Below are 20,854 nucleotides of genomic sequence, written 5' to 3'. Positions count from 1 at the left end.
TATGTGCATAAAATAGGCAACGCACTGTATGTTTGAGGTTTCCATTCGTACAAAAAAGAAAAAAACAAGTAGAAAACTGTGTCTTTTTGTTTTTTTCAATATCTGCCCACACAGATTTGGATCATGTGTAGGTTTTCTGTCTTTTGGAGCTTGTTTGCCTCTTTTATATATAACAGAAAGCCCAAGTCTACACACACTGTTGTGCATTTGCCCAAAGTTCAAATTTTGTCTGTTTTATTGTAAATCTGAGGGTTGAAAGTCAGGTTGCATCACTCTTTTTTTTTCCATGAGGGATTAAAGGTTTAGAGAGTAGGGGAAATGAGAGTAAAGCAGCACAGTTTTTTTGATCATGTGGCGTTTTCGGCGTGTGTTGGTGTGTGTGTGTGAGAGACAGAGTGAGTGAAAGAGGCTGAATGTGTTGTAAAGAACGATGGAGAGATTTGATTTGTGAGGCCTGAGCAATTATGGATCATCACAGGCTGCATAGCGACTTCCAAGTTGTTGCATTTATTTCTATCTTCAATTCTGCAATAAGATCATACTTCACTCTGAACCACATATTTAAGAATCCCAGCAAAGGTCATTGCAGCTGACTAGATGATTATTAGTTTCTTTCTGCTGTTTTCTTTTCTTCCTCGCAGTAGAATGCAGTTTTAGGATTAAAAGTGTTCTTTGTGAAAGAATGCAGAGGAAAAAGACATCAGTGTTTTCTTTTTTTATTTTCCACATTGGTGTGGGAAACATTGCACAGGATGTGATGCTAAATTATTTTTGTCAAGTGCTATAAACCTGTGAATAAATATGAGAACAAGGGGTGGGTGTGAGCAGTTGGTGCTAAAATAAAATGATGTTTTCCATCTTGTTTTAGAATAATCTGCATTGGTAAGAAAAAATGAAGTTTTTAATTTAAAATTCTGCTATAAAAATACGGATAATGAATAAATACATATTTTAAAGCAACAAACAAAATAGTTACATATTCTGTAAAGCACTATTTTTTGTGCAGTAACAGTAAAACCTTTTACTACCCAATAATAAGGTTGGGAGATTAAATTCCCTGTGGATCGGATAGTATTGCCATTAGCACAGTGAAGACAATAAATTTAATTTTTTTACTCTACAAACATCTTGAAACACAATCAGAAATTCTTTTTACACCACACCTGAAATCCGCTCTCTGATCTTACTTGACTCTCAACAGTGTGGCTGAGTTGCTGTCATTCTCAATCACTTCCACTTTGTTTTAATACCACTAAGAGTTGTCTTAAATATGTATAGCTTGCCTCATGAAACAGGACGTGTCCTATCTTATCACCATGCTGAGCTTCACAGAGCTCCTGAGAAGCATGCATATGTGCTGGATTTTATACATCTGTGGCCAAGGAAGAGATTAAAACGTCTGTGTTCAATGGTTTGAAGGGACGAGAGGATACTTTTGGTAACATACTGTGCCATGATTATGTGTTTGAGTCTATATGAAGTATGTGTGTAGGTGGATGTAACTAAGGATGTGTTTATGTAGATGACAGAGTGTGAATTGTGTCATATTTAGGCTAAATCTTCCCTAAGCTGCAAATTATAAAATAGGACGCATATAAGTATCCTTGTGCTTACATGGGACTTTGTAATACAGCCACTTCTGCATGGTTGTGTTGTTCTAAACAGTTACTACTCAGAACCTTAATGAAGGAGAGATTTTATTTTTTTGCAAAATGTAATATGTAGTTTGTTATTCTTCTGCCAGTTGTGTGCCTAGAATGAAATGCTCGTCTAATGGGTATGTTACTTATAAAACAGCTGTTATTTTATTTTAACTCTAGATGTAGTCTCGCTTATGAGAGTCTCCACTTTTTGTCTTACTTTTGAAGTTGGAGACACATTAGCCTTACTTAATTGTGTTCTCTTGTCTTTCACATTTTGTGACAGAGAGAAGTTTTTTTTGTCCTATTGCATTCTTACAGCAGGGAAAAAAGGAATCATGGATTACTAAAGAAAATATTTTTAAAGCTCTGGATAACCTAAAGTACTTCAGTTGCATGTAACTTATAGGACTAGTCAGGGTTGCTATTCATTATGACCATATAATTATGTTATAAACATGTTTTTCATAACGTAGGATTTTTTTCACTAAAGGAAAGTAAAACAATTAAATGTTGGATTTTTGCACGTTTTTAGAAATGGCAGACATTGGGTAGGATGCTGTCCTTTATGTCAAATCTTGAACAAGTTTTTTTTTTTCATTATCAATTTTTTTATATGTACTTTCCATAAACTGAAGACCAATTGCTGTCTCCACAAAGTCTTGTTCAATTTGAGTCTACTCACACAGACTCTACCTCAGTTTATTTTGGTTCCCCGTCTTTACTCCTCTTCATTTTCAGTGCAGAAACTGATCTTATCAGAGTTACAACAATCTGAATTGAGACGGAACACGATATGTTTCATAATTTGCATTTTCTACACTATAAATACAAGAAATTTAAATATGTGAGTGAGTATAAGATGTGCCAAAGGGTTTTAATGAATACTGGTAGAGCTAAATTGTTGCAGTTGAGATAAGTAATCATTTTTCTCATTTGTTTCAATATTTCTCATAAAAACTGCTGAATTAATAAATAAATATTTCCATTGTTGAAGCCCATACTGCATCACAGTTACGTTACAAGGAGATCATCTGATTTCTTAAGGCTTCATTTACCCTGCTGGTTTGCTCTGCTAAAGATCACTCACTGCCCATGTGTCACGTTATGTTTGTGGGGGAAAGAGTGTGTGTGAGAGAGGGTTTGTGTTTGGATTGTTAGGCAGAAAGAAAGAGATGTTTACTGAGTTACCACACAACAGGCAGGGAAAAAGGTTCATGCATGAATCTTGTGTAAATATATTAGGTAATCTCAGGTTTATCTGTTTGGTAAACCTCTGTCTTTGAGAGTAATAGTACTGAATAACAAATTAACTTTGTAAACATAAGTGAAACACTAAAAATAGATTGTTTATGCCACCAGTTAAGTAACCATAAAGTCCTGTTACAGAAAGCACTGACTACATCAGGGCTGATTTATTAAAACTGGAAAATAACAATGAGCTAGCAGTCTGGACACAGAGGTAATGGAAAAGATCACTCCAGCTTTGGTCCCTTATAATAGGAATATGCATGAAATAAGAAATAAGAACATATTTTTTAAACTAAATATTGGTATTGGGAACTTTTTATTACTAATTCATGGCTTTCTGTTTTCTTGGGATATGAATAGCCTGTGCCGTGCTTCGAAATGGAAAAGATAAGGGTACATGCCATTTATGTAAAGTGTGTATTAATTCTTGTTGGCTGTATCATAAACAATTTTAGTGACAGTGACAAGGATGTTAAGTGAAGTAAAAAACAAACAAGTCCTAAGCTCACTGCTATAGAACTGTCACAATTGGCTTGTTGGAAATTTACAAATAATATATGTATATATATATATTTTACACATATTTTTTACATTAAATTTGAAAAAACAATTAAACTTTTTTTGTGCTGATCCATATTTAATATTCAATATTTCAGTAGAAAGTTTGGTTCCTGTTATGAAGGTCACATTTTATTGTTTTTGTTTAACGCAAACCAAGTAATTTAATACTTTACATATATCTTTTTTTTTAATGTTTAGCCCCTAATCAAGTCTTGTTGTCTAAAATCGTTCAACCAAGGTTATGGACTTATATATTTTCTTGGCTTTCATGCAGGTTTGCACATTTTGTTGTGAGACTGAGTTGATGTTTGCTCACTGCTCTGGTAGAGCCTCATAACAACCTCGTCGCTCATTACAGTCCGGATTTTTCCTGTTCATTCTTAGTCCTATCTCCAGCTTACGCCTCCAGGCTAGAGGCGGGGTACACCCTGGACAGGTCCCAGAGACACAAAGACAGACAGGACAAACAACCATGCACACACAGACTTGGGAGAATTTAGAGAGACCAATTAACTTGACAGTCATGTTTATGGACTGTGGGAGGAAGCCAGAGAGAACCCACGCATGCACAGGGAGAACATGCAAACTGCCTGCAGAAAGACCCCGGGCCTGGAATCAAACCCAGGACCTTCTTGCTGCAAGGCAACAGCTCTACCAACTGCGCCACTGTGCAGCCACCATATAAAATGTCTATGAAATCTGAAGTTTAGTCTTTAGAGCGTAGCATAAAACATGATGTGGAGATGCTTTGCCTATCTATCATTTTCCTCTTGAAGGAGTAGTTTGAGGTTCTAGGAAGACACTGTCTTCAGATTTTGCAAGAACATTTTGTGTAAATCATCTTTCTGTTCCAACATTGTCCATGAAGCTATGAATGAGTGAGTTTTCTGGGGAAGAACTTGAACTAGCTTGAGTTCTGAGCTCAACCTGACAAAACACCTTTGACATGAATTGGATTCTCATCCAACACCAGTGTCGGATCTCACAAATGTCCTTCTGGAAGCTCGGCTGAAATTCTTTAAAGCAAACTCAGGAACCTTGTGAAAAGCTTTCCCAGAGGAGTTGAAGCTGTTATAATGGCAAAGTCTGGGCCAGCATCATATTAAGCCCCATGGATTAAGAATGGGATGTCACTGAAGTTTATGTGTGTGAAGGTCAGTGACCTGTTACTTTTGGCAAGACAATGAAAAATTCTGGGGGGTTTTTCAGATTGCAGAGCTCTGTGTTTCATACTTAAGGTAAAGACAGTAGACTACAGGGATCAATTTTGTAATTACTGTCCTCAGAGAGACAGATTTACAACTAGGTGTGTGGGTGAATGTGAATATCTCTGCGTGCGAGTGTGTATGTAGCTACTGTAAAGCAGCTTCTGGACATTTATGATAATACAGCTTCATTACCATCACTGTGAGTCATCTTCTTCCTTCTCTGAGCTGTCACTCCTCTTCATCATTGTGGCGTATTAAACATAGGCTCCGTGCAAATAAGAAAACAGTTCATTTGACCTTAAAGAACAGGAAGTAACACACAGAGGTTAGTGATTAAAATACTCATTTCTGTATCTGCAGCTTGAGGAGCAAAAGGCCACATTTTGAATCAATTAGTGGCCATAAAACACTAAGCATGTTTGGATTTTATTTGAGAGAATTTTTCAATAAACAGCATGGACACACACCCCCACACACGCCCACGCACACACAGCACAGCTCCAGAGTGCATGTTTTAATGTTACGCAAGTGTTTGCGTTTTGCAAGTGGAGCCCAGGGGCTTTGCAGGTTTTAAGGCTGCAGGGTGACAGATGCCCAGATGTCAGGAGGCCTGCAGGACTTACTGCTTAGCAACTGCCAAGAGACTGCAGCCTCTGGAGGAAATATGGGCCACAAACATAAACACACTCTCCGAGCCACACAAATACATAGCCTTACAAGCACATACTGTAGTTTGAACACCTGATATTTTAATAGGTCACTTTTATTTTTCTCGAAATCAGCCACTTAGCATTATAGGCATTGTGCACCAGAAAAAAGTGACCGAATCAGTCTCCTGTTGGACTTGACCCAAATTGATTTGTGCAGACTACAAGCTCTTCATATTGAATTTCAGTGAAAGATTAGAGGCCTAAACAGAAAAAAAAAGATCATACATTAAAAAATATTTTAGGACCAAAAAGATTACAGTCCCAACCAACCTCAGCACAACTGCCTATTTTTTTTTTTTTTTTTAGAAATGATGACCAAAACCTACATTTTTGTTGATTGTGTAACACTATAATGCAAGCTTTCAGTCACTGTTTCAGAATAACTAATATTTATTGCACACAGAATATTAACTACATCATGGCTAACATGTTTTATTGGCTCCTTTTCAGTCCTTTCACCTTGGAAGGAGATTTTTATGTCCCGTCTGAAATGAAAACAGGACATAATGCAAACAAAGCTGTCAAAAATGAAAAATAAAAGTAGCCCGTAGATTGGAGGGTCAGGAAATGTGATGAGGAGATTATCTGTTACAGCTAAGCAGGTTTATGGCTCGTGGGATAAATGAGAAGTTAAATCTCCAGCGTAAACCAGTTTCCTTCTTGATATCAGGATGCCTTGCTGTACAAACAAAGTACTTACTTCACTGCAGCACATTTGTTTGTCATATATGGCAGTGCAGCACATTTGTTTCACTGTCATAAATCTCTACGACACTTTGTTTATGTTCTTGTGTCTTTGACGGCAGCTTCAGCTGATAAATCACAGCATTCAATTTTGATTTTTTTAGGACCTTGTATTTTTTTTGTCTGGAGAAAAACCTGCATCTTTATATTCATTATGTTCCTCCTTTACCTAGTTTTACATACAGCACAGCCTGCTGCTGTGACAACTGTGGCCATGGAGACTAGTGGAGTGTCCACGGAGCAAGCTCTCAACAGGGGAGATAAAGGTGCAGAGAGGCTTACTGACAGCAACTGGATATTAAGAAAAGAGCGCAAAAGACTGGACAGTGGTCAAACTGGACTGGACAGTAGCTTGAAGAAGGTAGAAGGGTGGAAAGAGCCCCTGAACTGTTCTGTGATCGTAAAACGGAGTGAAAATATTAGCTAGCATGTTGTAGGATATAGGTAGGGCTGTAGGTGTGAAGCTACAGAAATAAAGTAAAGGGGAATTTAAGGATGTTCAGCTGAAAGTTGCAATATCATTATTCCCTAAATACAGAATCCACTAGAAGGCTTTTCATTCTGTCATTTCATTGCCACCAACCTCAATGACTCAATGACTTCTTGCCGTCACCATGTTTTAACCTGGTGTTGGTTTCTTTAAGATGATGTGAAATGTTAGTTTTTCCTCCACACTGCATTTTGCATGTAAGCCAAAATGTTTATTTATTTAAGTTTTTGCAAAGTTTAGTAAGTTTGGTCATTTCTTCCACATACCTGCTTTGTCACTTTTACATATAGGCTGGATTCCCGGAGTGTACAGTAAAAATTAAGTAAAAATATAAAATAAAATAAAATCATGATGGAATATAGTGGTTTTTTATTGTGGTTATTAAAAAACGTAAGTGTTTGATGTAGGATAGAAATTATTAATGACATTTCTTTTGATTAAGAAATGTTTTTGTTATTTTGTATAATCAATAAGTATAACAATAATATATAATGAGATGCATTTAGACACTTTAAAGTTGAGATTTGCATCACAAAGAATATCTATGATGTAAAATGCTCACATTTGTGTGTGTATTTTCAAGTTGAGAGGGTCTGTGCTCTGTTTCAAGCCATTCAATTTTGAATTTGCGTTCTTACCTAAACACAAGGTCTTGTAAAACTATGTCAAACATCTGAGACTGTTTATGTGTCATAGTGAAGAATTATGCCGATGCTGCTGCGCTCGTCCTAATTCCAGCTCTGGATTAGGTTTTGGTGGTCAGTGTTGCTGCTGCTGACTGTTTTTGACTGTATCTGTAGCCGTGCTCACTCTTCAGAAATTCGGATTATGAACATCCTCGACTAAAAATAGATTCCACCTACAACTGTATAGGGTTTATTGGAAAATAATAACATAGGATAGAGGCTGAGTTCATACAAATGTGGACAGAAGTTGATAAGTAAATACTAGAAATGAAATTACTTAGTTGAATGAGGTTATCAGGTTAGTGTAATAACAGAAGTTGATCAAAGTTGTCTCCTCCAACATTAGGGAAGAATTTATCTTTGTTTGGTGGAGACATTTTAATGTGAGGCAGTTGTAGTCACTGAAATATGGCCGCTGCAAAGCATCAAAGCATATTCTTGTGAACTTTCAATATTCTGCATTTTATTATGGGAAGAAACAGCATTCAAATAATTGTGGGACTGCAGTGCTGCTGTAAACATTTCGTCGTGCAACGTGTACATGCTTTAATCACTACTACTGAGCAGTGCAGCATTACGCCTGATCCTGACCTTATCTGACAGTTGCATGGCCAGTGTCAGAGTTAATCTTTTCTCTGATGGCCCACTAGCTTGATGTTTTTTTCCCCCTCTCTTCTATTGACTCAAACCTGTTGGTAGTTGTTATCTTCTGTGGAAATGACTCTGCATTTGTTAGCTACATTGGTTAGACAGGGAAGTGGATTAGACAAGTGGTTGTTGTTAGTGTAGATTGAGAATATATTTTGTTCTCTGGTCAATTAGGCTTTTAACTCCCTCAAATACCACATTTATAGTGTGTTAATTGGTCTACTTTATATGTCTGTAGATGCATTTCTGTGTGCTGCTTCTGAATATTTAAATTATTCAGATGAATTTAGTATCCATCCGTCCATTCAAGAAAGATAAAACACAATGACAGTGACCACATAGATTTAAAGCTTTAAAATCACTGAGCTAGAGTGTCTTGCAAAACTATTCATGCTGTTTTAACTTTTACACATTTCTTTCTTGGGACTTCATGTGAAAAAATCAACCCAAAGTTGTGCTTAATTGTACAGTGCGTCTCTCCCACTGCACAAAAACGGTCTGCCAAATGATGTGTCAAGATGATGTGCAAGAACAGAATGACGTGATTTTGTTCTCGGTTTCTCTGTATCCTGAGACGTATTTCTTGGTCTTATGACTGCTTAAGCTTCTCTTGTTTTCTTATAAAAGCCCTGATAGTGAAAAGCTCATGATGTTTGTATTCCTAAGGAATGGTGTGATGGCGGCATCTTCTTCTGTGGACAAGCTCATGTGACTCAAATGGGCTTTATGCTGCTACAGAGACAACAAGTCTTGGACTGCGTTACATAGGTTTTGGCAAACTAAATCTCTTCTGCTGTTTTTGGAAGTGGTAAATAAAAAGTTCTTCTCAAACTTCATCATGTCTTAGAGAGCTGGAACAGGTTGTGCCTGAAAAGTTGACTAAAATCATCATATCCAGTAAATATCTTCCAAGACTTACTTATTAATATGCAGCCAGACCAACTCAGTACTGAGTGTTTATCCCTAGACAATGAGAAAGAGGATATTTTATTTTTTTCTTTGTTTTCTCTTTCATATTCTTTACATACTACATTTTTGCTACAAACCAGCTCAACTGATGCACCATCTCAATACTGACAGACAGTAGTTTTCCAGATACTCCCTGAAACCAAACACGAGCGTTCTTAAGGGGATTTATTTCACGTGTTGCTACTATGCTTTTTTAAAAAAAAAAAAAAAAACAAGAAGCTGGAAAAGCAGATTAACTAGCTGGAAAGTTCAAGAACACGAAGCTGCTGATTTAATTTCAATTAAAAGATTCAGTCTGACTCAAAGAGTCGTGCTGATAAAATAGACTTGACAACGCATTTTCCTTATTACACGGCATGTACTGTTCTGCACATTACGCGGCCGTTTCCTGCGATGTGCATTAAGGGATTCTCAGCCACGACTCGGTGGTTTGATAATTATCAAGTGGGAACGAATCTCTGTCTGCTCATGTTACAGCAACCGTTAATCTGAGGACAGATCTCGTTTTGCAGAGGAGATATCTGTGGGAGATAAAAAGAATAAAAAAAGAAACATTAAGAGAACCAAGAAGGAGGAACTGACACTGTTAATCACATCTTTCTATTCTCTCTGTTTCTTCTTTATTCCAGAACTTGAAAAAAAAAAATGGCACAGTGGATTATGTTAAAGATTATGGAGAATTCACAGTTCTTGTTCTTAACGTACTGGTTAAGGTGTTTGCAGATCAGCTGTGAAAAGTCTCATCTGACATAAACACAGGCTTCATTAGGTTTTTTTTTTCTCAGTCTAAAGTGGAGGCCATAATGTCTGGAAAAAGTGATCAAAATGGCCTCTTTTCTGCAAGTCATCCTATAGGATAAATGTTTTGTCAAAGTGCGTTTTAGCAGATATCTTACAAATGTATAATTATTCAGTTTAGGTTTGTTAAATATTATATCCACCCTCTGTTTTAATGGCAACAGAAGAAAGAATGTCTTGGAAAAAACTTGCTCCAACAAATAGAATAAAAAAAGCAATAAGTACACTTCAAAAATGATGAAACATCTGAGTGTCAGAACAACAAAGACTCTTTATCTGGGATCTTCCCACGGTGTATTCTGAAATCACTCGTTACAGAGTTTAAGTAGATCAATGCTTCGCTCACTGCTGTACTCACAGTTGTGTATTTGTCGCTGGATTCATAAAGTTTATTTCCCATTTGGTTTTGTTAGTCACTGTTTGTATTTTAACATCAGCTGGTTGTTTCGTTAAATATTGCGCCTAAACCTTCATGCTTACTTCTTGTTTCGGAGATCAGCTGATCAGGATTGTGATGCATTCACAACACCACTGGCTGTTTAGAAAAGCTTCAATAAATTAATTTGGGGGTGCTATTGGTGCAATTTACAGAGAGGCTGTGATAATGAATGTCACTTGTGTAGCTAAATTGACCCCATGTACTACAGTTATTCACAAAAACACAGAATAAAGTAGGGATACCAAAACTGACATAATTAAAAATGAAAGCTAATGTCAGGGTGTCTGAAGACATCCCACAAACTCAAAAGCAAATAGGTTTTTAGCCTTTAGGCTTGAAAACATTCAGGTAGGTTGGTTCCAAAGTTTGAAATAAGAAACGTCGTTCTATTAGTTTATAGTGGAAGGAATATCTTTCTCTCATTGTTATCTTTGTACATTTGTAATATATATTTTTATCCTCTTGCTAAAAAGCACTTCTGGGTGGATGGAAAGTGCATTTTGTTGCTTTGTACTTGTGGCATGTGCAATGACAATAAAATTTAATTTATTCTATTCTATTCTATCTTCAACAAACAATTTTTTAAAGAAGCAGTGTTGTGTATTTTTCAGGCACAGTTTCATAATGCTGTAATTATAGTTACTTGATTAAAGCACAATCAACTAACTGTTGCTTTCACTTGTTATAAAAATGCTTCACATATCAAATTTGACCTCGTAATTTGACACCATAAAATTTGGCCTCCGTCTCTTTAAGAAGCACCTACTATCTTCATTGCTACAATGCTTCTCTTTATGCCATTTACAACCGTTTTTAGAAATGCTGAATACTTTGGTAGTAACTCCAAAATCTAATTTCTCAAGTATTTATTTATCTTTTTTTTAAGAACTTATCATTTTTTCTTAAATGGTAATTAAACATTTGTTATAGAATAAATGTTATCCTTATAAGAAGCTGTTTTTTTTTTAAATTATAGCCAGTAAAACAATTAAACTTACAGAAATCTCTCAAGGTAGCTCCCTTTTTGTAGAGAATTGCAGCATCCAGTCGGTCTGATCAGTGTATTAACTGATCAGACCATATTAAAACATATTAAAACAGCTTAGATAATGCAAACCTGTCACATTTTGACCATGTCACTGAGATTACATTAGGACCTCAGGAAATGGTGTCATCTTGTGAAGTAGGGGTGTAATATGTCTTCCATAATGGTGATATCAGTGAATCATTTGCTGGCAGTGTTGTGAAGCACTGAGCAGTCCATCCTGAGCCTTTCTTGCCCCCATTAATCTCATTAAAACCAAAGGCAACACAGGATAATAGGGGCTGATTAGCCTGCTTCTGGCTGCCTGGCTGATTCACCTTCATGGCTCACACAACCGCGCAGACGCCAACACACACACAAACACTCTCACTTTTGCATCCTCATAACGACATGCACAAATGCTGAACTGCTTTTTCTATAAAAACCCTTATGATTATTATCAGAAGATGAGCAGTTTTGCCAACTAATGTTATTTTAAAGGTGATGCTGAGCTGAGATGTTGTTCTTCTCAGAGAATCGGAGCTTTGAAGTTTTCTCCACAAAGAACCTAATAGAGAACCTAAATAATTTCTGGTCGTCAAAGCTAAATTAGGCACTATCGGACTCAACCATGCTGTTTATTATTGATTATCAACATTCCCCTCCCATCCCTCCTATTTCCTTGCATTCAGTGATAAAATTCAAGTTTTTATTGATACGTTAAAACTGTGTTCATTTGTAATAACGTCTTGTTTACATCACGTGACCTGGACTGATGTCGTCACTACGTTATGTTGTGTTGCAGTACCTGTTGGGTTGGGTGAGGCTGATGAAGGTTAGACTGAGCACACACACAAACCAGACACACTGGAGCCTCATCGCATCGAGCATCATGTCAGCTCATGTTACCATCAGCCAGGGAGGTGACATCGACTGAGCGTGTGACTGCTCTGTGTGTGTGTGTGTGGGGGTGTGCAGGTGTGTGTGCATTTGCGTGTGTGCGGGTGTGTGTGTGTATGTGATGCTCTCAGCTGATTTGTTAGGTAGGTCAGACATGATGATCATGGGGCTGCAGCAGCTTTTCTTCTGGATTGATTGTACACAAATGCACAGTCACGCTCATATAAGTTTTGACTACAGCAGAAGTTTTGCTGTTTTTTTTAACGGCATGTTTATAATCAGGCTTGTGACGTTATTAGCGGGAATCCACAGAGAATCCGATGTAAAAGCCCAATCTTAAAATATTACAAATAAAGAGCGTTAAATGTATGTGTTTTATAAGAGCCCCATAATGTAAAGGATCTTTGAGGGGGCGGAGCGCTGCTTTGTGATTTATCTTCAATATTCCTTTGACTCTGGTTTTCTCTCTCTGGTGACTGTCGATGTTCATTTTTGTTTGTTAAGCAACATGACACTATATTAAAGTTCAATCATGGTGTTTTTGGTTTTATTGCATAAATATTGTCAGCAGTCTCTGGCTCCACTAACCTATCCCACGCAGACATCTTCTGAGTGCACAGTCTGTGGAACATGCAGCAGACAAATATAATCTTCGCCTCGTTTATTGGGCTTTAGACCCAGGTCACCCAGGCGTAACGGTGTAACTTCAATCATGAATGACATGCTGTGTATGAATGTTTGTACCACATGCCCTGAATAGTTAGGAATTTTGAAGTGTTTTTGAAAAATCATTGTTATATTTTACTGCAAAAATGTGTCGTTACTGTAGATACTTTTTCTGTTTATTTAGAAAAGGTATTTGTCTGTCATTTATAGTTCCTAAAGAGAAATCAAAACTGCTCTGGTTAGGATGCCTTCTGATGGATGGATGGATGGATGGATGGATGGATGGATGGATGGATGGATGGATGGATGGATGGATGGATGGATGGATGCAGATGACTAAAAATATCTGAAGCTCTGCTCTTACTTGATTAGTTGGTCTGCTTTAGAATGACATTGTGACCATTTTTCACATTGCAGTCTAAATGTTCATGTACTGCCATCTTCTGCAAACCCAGAGAGAATAAAATTTTATAAAAAGAAATAAAATTCTGCAGACCAGCAGCTGTACAGTTAACACATCCACCCTTGTCTCCTCCAATCACTCTTTCTCACACACTTTCTACTTCTGAAAGTAGTGCTGTCAGGTTGTATGAAGCTTTATGTAACTAGGAGTCAGGATTTGTGTCGCTTAATGTTTGATTTCATGAAATTGGATCTAATTAACAAAATGAAGACACTGATTATTATTTCTTCAGAGAGGAAGCTGGGCATATCGTATCGTGTTAATTTTACTTAAACTCTTTAAATCTGCTAAATTGAGCTCATTTTCTTCCTGTATGGATTTGTCTGGCATGTTTTTTTAAACTGGTTTTAATAAAACTGCTCATACATTTTACATAAGTCTCTAAATGAGGCATTTTGCTGTAGCATAATTCATTATTCAAATACAGAGCTACATGTCAATTACACATGTCTGCATGTTAGCATAAATCTTAGGGAAGATCGTCTCATGAACTAAAAGGACTGAAGTTGACCAAGAGCTTTTATCCTTGTATCTGAATTAAAAAGAAAAACAAAATCTATCTTGTTCAGCTTAGCGCTGAGAAACATTTGAGCGCACATAAACATCGCTGATAACTTTATGGATTTTTTAAAACTAAATAAAAAACACATTTTGAAACGCTCGGCTTTACCATGTTTTCAGTGCTGTTGATCTTGATCTTATTACAGGAAGGTTTCTAATTGATCGAGCTGTTTGTGCACACAACATAATTGTAGCTTTAGAAAAGTGAAGGAAAAATGTACAATAAAACCTTCTTTTGAATAATTAGTTAGTCATAAGTGCCTGGGGAGCGCAAAAAGATTCACTTGTTTGTAAAACTGCAAAGATTCACACACCATAATGTGACACTTGCAGAGTACAAGCAACTCACTACTGCTGCTATCATCATGTCTTTATTGGAGACGACAGTGATAGAGTTTAATTACCATTTTGGGATTTAATGACTGGGTTTACGTACGGCGTTCTGGCTGCACACACATGATGTTCTGGGTGAAACGTACCATCTAACTCTGTCTCCATCGAACTGACGAAAACTGTTCCTCTTAGTGCTGAAGGGCAATAAAGAGTGAAAATCATATCAATGTTTTTTGGCTCTAATAACAGACAGTCATCTGTAGGAATATATTTCTCTGTAACTTGGTCTATAATGACCCAAACTCATTTTTTTAACATTCCTGTAGGCCTCTGTAATAATTTCCAAGGGATATATTGGAAAATTTTAAGTGGTTTTTCTGTGAAGTAGTTATCAGTAGACAGTTTATTACCTAGACAGTTATTCATTTTAAAGATGGATTTGTCAATCTTGGTCAACCCAACAATCTTGTCCCTCCTCCAAATCAGAGGACTTTCGAGCTCGCAGGATACACTGTTCTGCCTTAAATTAATTAAGCTGTGTCTAATCTAGTGTCTGAGCCTTATTCTGTTATCGGTGGCATCTGGCTCAAAATAACTGAGTAGATGAGAAACTGCAGCGCAGACTGTAATGTTTTGGTTTTTCTGTGTATTAATTTAGGTTTCTGTGTTCAGTTGAGTCTCTCTGTTGTCCCGTCTACCCCTTGATTGCTCCCAGCTGTGTCTCGTGTTCCCTGATTACCCCTTGTGTATTTAATCCCACCTGTGTTCCCTGCTCCTTGCCAATACTGTTGTCGTGTCAGCCAGTGTCTCCCCTGTTAATTTGGGTTATTCCAGTTGTCCCCAGTTCTGAGCTCCTAGCCTTCTGCTCACCTGTGCTGCCTGGATTTTTGTATTTCATCATTAAAACCATCATCATTATTGCACCAATCTGCTTCCTCCCCTTCCATCCTCATCATTCTTCAACCACAATTCATGACACAGACAGATATCAGCACAATATACCGTTTTTAATGAAACAAAATAAGACAAAAACATTCTGCCAGCATAATTTTGTGATATTTTTTGTGGCAATGCGTTAACAGTATGCCAGCAGTCCCCAGGCTTAAAGGTAGAGCACTGATTTGAATTTTCCGTGGGGTCCTCTTTGCCCTGAAAGACAGTCTAATTTTATCTTTCCATTGTGGAACGTTTTCTTTTAGCAACATGCCACTTTAATTAATTTTGAAGGCAACAATTGGATGCACAAGTTTGAAATCATTGTGGATTTTCCATTTTTATTTGATTAAATGTCACTTAAGTTGTAGAGAAACCTCACACTTCTTATGAGCATCTGGCATAAATCTATCTGAAAATCTGACATCTATTTGCAGCGAGAATCTATTTTGTATTAGAAATAATATGTTTCATTTAAAATAGTTTATGTAACTTCAAAAGAGTTTGGTCATGTTTTGTTCCAGAAGATAATAATTTGAGTTGCTTTATCCTCTCCCAACCTCTTCTGATATGTTTGCGATCACTGTCCTGTTTCAGTGTTCAGTTTTCACGTTTCAGTCATCTAGCTGCTGATTTGAGGTGAGGCTGAAGAACACATCGGTAGTTTTCTTATTGATAAAAAAAATCAGACCGTAAGCATGATGCTGCCACCACCATGCTTGACAGATGGAACAGTGATCCTCGGTTTAAAGAGCCTCGCCTTGACTCCTCCACATATACTTATTCATATTGAGGCCAAACAGCTGAGTCTTTATCACACCTCACTACAAACTTTGCTCCAGAAGCTATTTGGCTTATCAGTATGTTGAGCTGCAAATCTCATTTGCGCTTGTTGTCGATAATATTGGAGCAAGTGCTCCTTTCTTCATTTCACACATTGACGTTTCAGCATCTTCCAGTTCATAATGGACTTACGTCTTGGTGATAATTTACAGAAGGTAAAGGTGTCTGCCAGAAAACAAACCATTTTCATCTGTATTTAACAGCTTTTACCGAGAAGAGTTGTCAAAACTGCAGTCAGAATGATCGTTTCCCACAAAAGACTAATAAATCCCCGAGATGAGAGGACTCGTCATTCAATGGGAGAGACGCTCTTGCGTTTAACTGAAGGAGTTTGCTGTATTAAGGGCAGTTGTCTTGAGTTTCTCTCACTTGATTATTTCAAGTCTCTTTCTCTGCCCACATACAAGACAAGCCTGATTTCCATGGCAACGTTATTTTTACTACAACCTCAGAGGGAACGGTCGTCACTGATCCAGGACACAGGAAACAAAAACAGTGGGTATCGTTCTTTTGTCGACGCATAGTTCACATGAAACAGAAACGCACAGAAAGCAGGAGCTCCGTCAATCTGTCTCTCTGTTCATTTATTCATCACGTCGACTTAAATGAACACACAATCAAAGAGCTTCAGGCCTGCGCTTCTCTCACGCTGCCATCCTGATATCCCCATGGCGTTGTGAAGAGTAAAGGTTTTAATAATATTATATAATATCATGTCATGCATGTTAATCCCATCATGAGGTTTGTAACACACAAAGAGGGAAAAAAAACCTATCATGTATCTGCCTACACCTATAAAATCCATGCCATGGATTTAATGATCCCTCATCACAGTATGAAGATTCCTGAGCTGATAAGTTAGAAACAAAATTACTTCTTTTGTTCAGTTCCTGAAAAGATGGGTCACAGAATTAAAAGTGTAAAGTTTGAGGGTGAAAAATTGTGACATACATACTTTACTCCATGGATTTTATTTATCTGCATGTAATTACAGTAAATAACTTTTCAAATAAAAGCTAAAATGACAAATGCTGCTCTCTTGCTCAAAGGGGATCATTCAAAGTCTGATTGGCAACGATGCCAGCGATAGTGGTACACATGATCCCATGGAAAAAAAAAAAAAAAAAATCAATTTCTCAATGTGGGATTCCCCCGCTCCCCTCAATAAATATATCGTCACTTGATCTAGTTCAGCAGTGAGAAACAAGAGTAATGAAAAACTGAAATGCAAACCAAACAGTTTGGCAATAATGCAATCTAGCTGCATTGTCACATTTGTCTCCACAGCTTTACAAATTCAAGAGGCACGCGCACACACGCCCACACGCACGCACACACACAAGCACTGACCGTCAGCTGTTCAACAAGCAGAAGAATGGACATTTCAGTCTTCTGTAAACAACAAGCGGATGGAGCGAGAATGTTAAGCCGAAAGGAGGCAGACGGTGAAGGCTCTTATCAGTGTGAAGCAGCTCTGAATTATGTTGTTCTTCACAGGTCATCACCCAGCCGCTGCAGTGGCGCCACGCTCAGTTAATGCTAGTAAACGTTTAGGAGTCAAACACACAGTCACCCATGAGAAATCAATTATTAAACAGCCACTGAGTTGTTCTTCTGAATGATCCAGACTGAAAGAGGGATGAATAATGGGTTTTGCACATTTTTATGGCTGTCACTACAGAAAAAAGATGTTTCACATTCTTGAAGATTATTACTTGTTACTTTTTTTATTTCTATGAAAGTAATAATAATAAAAAATGTTGAAATATCTCTCACAGAGCATATACAGACTAACTAAAAGTGTACCTGAAAGCCTCTTTTATTACAAAAAGTACAAACTGAATTGACTGTGACTAGATGTGAAAATGCTATTTAAGCCAGAACACTTTTCAGATCTAATACATGGATAGATTACCTGTAACAGAAAAACTTTTATTTAATTTTAGAACAAAATGCTTTTATTTATTTATTTATTTTTTTCAATCAAATGATTTTTTTCTTTTTTCTGTTTATACCTTCGGATTCCTGGCTGTTTTGCCTAATTCAGTTATATTTAGTGACAAACTGTATTTACCCTGGTTATAATCAACAACAACACTATTTCCATTAAAAGGCTTTGTCATTAACTGACGCCTTATCAGCTTCTTGAAAATAAACTCACTCATTTACCATTTAAGTGCTGCTCTTTATGACTTTGAGTAAAGGGCCAATGGATATGGTTTAATGAAGGAGTATTTAGTGCCTGCAAGTGGCTCTTTATCTTTATGTTCATTACAGGAATTAGTTACTAGATCAGAAGAGGAACGTGAACATCTGGGTAAACTACTGAAATTGATGGTCATGCATCTGAAACTTGAAAAACACTTTCTGCGATGCAGCTACAGTCCTTCTGTGAATGTGTTTGTGTTGTTGGCTCAATGCCTTTCTGATAGAAGCTTTGAGTTTCCAAACCATAGCAAGACTCTCAGCCTGTGAGAGTGGGTGTGAAGTTAGTGTGCGTGTCACTGAAGTCATCAGAGTCGTTGCTGTAACTGTGCTTCTTTGTGCCGGCTTTGTGTCCTTCAGATCAACAATGCATTTGTCTTGTTGTACATTTTACCTGCCAGCTTGCTAACTTTCTGGTTTGAAACAGACAGTTAATATTTGAGAAAGTGAAATAAAAGCACTGATGTAAGAAACAGGACAATGATAAAGGGAAGGTGAGACAGTAAAATGTTGTTCCCACACAACTTTGAGATACATGGAAGAGTCTGTATTTGATTACATACTTTTAGGTTTGGAAAAGATTGGAAAATATTTATATTTCTAGACTTTATTCCCTTTGACATTGTCTACTTTGTGTTTTTCCTTGTTTCCTTGCTTCCTCTCTTCCTGAAGTCTGACAGATTACGCACAAACATTTTCGTATTGTCAATTTTAAGTCATCACAGAGCCATGTTGTTTTTTGTCATCGTCTCGTTATCCTCATGAAAAAAAGGGTTGTCAGCTAAATAATTTTGTTGTTGTCATTATTAATGAAAACAACACTAATGTTCAGAAAGTACCCTAACCCATGTTTCTCCTGTTCCCGTTTCTTTTCTCTCTCTCTCTCTCTGCAGGAAACAGTAGAATATGCCTTCCTGATCATTTTTACAATAGAAACATTTCTGAAGATTATTGCCTATGGCTTAGTCATGCACCAAAACTCCTACGTCAGAAACGGATGGAACATGTTGGACTTTGTCATCGTCATTGTGGGGTAAGATCACTGCCATTTATATGTTATCCATAGAGCCTTCAGCATGCACATTCCCTCTAAATTACTCCGTCCTTCACTATAACACAAACAATTATAACCCCAAACCTCCAACCAGAACCTGAAATTTAATGCGGATGCTCAAATTCTCCCCATTCAATCAGCCTGAGTTTAAGCCAAACATCTCTAGTTATACAAAGCTGGCAGAAAAACACACCAAAAGACCCGGAGCAAGAGGTGGTTTTCAAAGTACTTTTTAGACATTTATTTGTACATTATGATTCCAGCAAATTCCAGATGGCAGCAATCGTTGGGCACATGTACAGTTACATAAATGTGCACAGATGCAGATCCACACACACAGCTTTGAACAGAGTTACAATTTTTGGGTAAACCACCTGGCCCATGTGGGATTTAAGTGTAAATTCAGCTGATTTGTGAATCAAAAAGGTAAATAAGTAATGACATACATAACAGATAAATAAACTGATCAATGGCCCTGTTAGATTAAGACTTAAAATGTTTTCTTTAAACCCAGAAGGGTTTTTTCCCTCCACACAGGTTTCTCTCAAATTACAATAAAATGTCTGACAGCAATCACACACCTGATATGAATTGGCCATAAATGTACAGCTCTTTTGTATCATAGCCATTTTACCCTGTTCACCTCTCCATCCCTTGTTTAATTTAATTTACTTTAACTTTATGCTCAGGTTGTTCAGTGTTGTCCTGGAAATGATAACCAAAGACGCTGACTCTGGTGGGCAGACTGGAGGCAAACCAGGGGGCTTTGACGTGAAGGCCCTCAGAGCCTTTCGCGTGCTTCGACCTCTTCGCCTTGTTTCTGGAGTTCCCAGTGAGTTAATTCAGAAATCTTCAGTCAGCCCTTAATGTTCACTGAACTGTGTGTAAATATTCACACAAGCCGTGTTTCATAAGCTTGGTTTAAGACACCTTCTATCTTACTGTGATTTGTAAACAGACTAATGTAACCTGGGTGGTTTGGGTTGACCTTGACAGACTCAAAACTAAAGGTGCTGTTGCCTTCAGATTCATCAGCATAAAAAAAGTATTGTTAAAAGAAATAGCTGAAGTAGTTTGTTTGTAAAGTCTAAGGTAAGTGGACCAAAAGTGTCCAGAACTTCCATTAATGTGTTGAGTCCAGGTTTAACAATATATAGATCCATCCAGCTCACCCAATGAGACGATGCATTGTAGTAGGTTGATGAGAACAAGACGGGCTGATTTTAGAGATGGATAAGATCTTCATCAGCCGACTCTCAACACAGCAGGGCGACTCGAGAATGATCTATTTTTTCCTTCAAATTAAGAGTCTCTGCGACAGACTGGCGACCTGTCCAGGGTGACCCCGCCTCTCGCCCGAAACGTTCGCTGGAGATAGGCACCAGCACCACTCCCAACCCCACTAGGGGCAAGGGGGTACGGAAAATGGATGGATGGGTGGAAATTAAGAGTTTCAGGTCGTCAACATTAAGCGCTGATACCAATTGACAATGACCAAACCAACTTCAATATTAGAGGCAAAATTTCTGGTTTTGCGAATATTGGTGTTAGAAACATATTGTTGACTGATTAGAAATATTAACTCAGAAACAGCCATGCCCTGTTTTGCATTTTAAGCACAACACACCCTTAAAGCCGCACACCTGGGCTCTACGACACTCTGTCCACTCATGATGTAAAATCAGGCCACTGGTTAAAGGCAGTAGCAGGTCAGGATCAAAGGTACAT

The 20,854-nt window shown here is 37.5% G+C and overlaps 1 protein-coding gene across 1 annotated transcript in view; it reads left to right on the top strand.

The window, feature by feature from the left end:
* Nucleotides 1–20,854, top strand: part of cacna1db (calcium channel, voltage-dependent, L type, alpha 1D subunit, b) — a 75,833-nt gene that overhangs the window by 16,342 nt on the left and 38,637 nt on the right. Inside the window, 2 exon segments of the mRNA XM_032570995.1 lie at nucleotides 18,966–19,105; nucleotides 19,816–19,958. Coding sequence (XP_032426886.1) covers nucleotides 18,966–19,105; nucleotides 19,816–19,958 — 283 coding nt within the window.

The sequence above is a fragment of the Xiphophorus hellerii genome, chromosome 1 (genome assembly GCF_003331165.1).
Source record: "Xiphophorus hellerii strain 12219 chromosome 1, Xiphophorus_hellerii-4.1, whole genome shotgun sequence".
Taxonomy (NCBI): Eukaryota; Metazoa; Chordata; class Actinopteri; order Cyprinodontiformes; family Poeciliidae; genus Xiphophorus; species Xiphophorus hellerii.
Note: the sequence above shows the minus strand (reverse complement) of the source record. Positions and strands in the feature narration are given on the sequence as shown.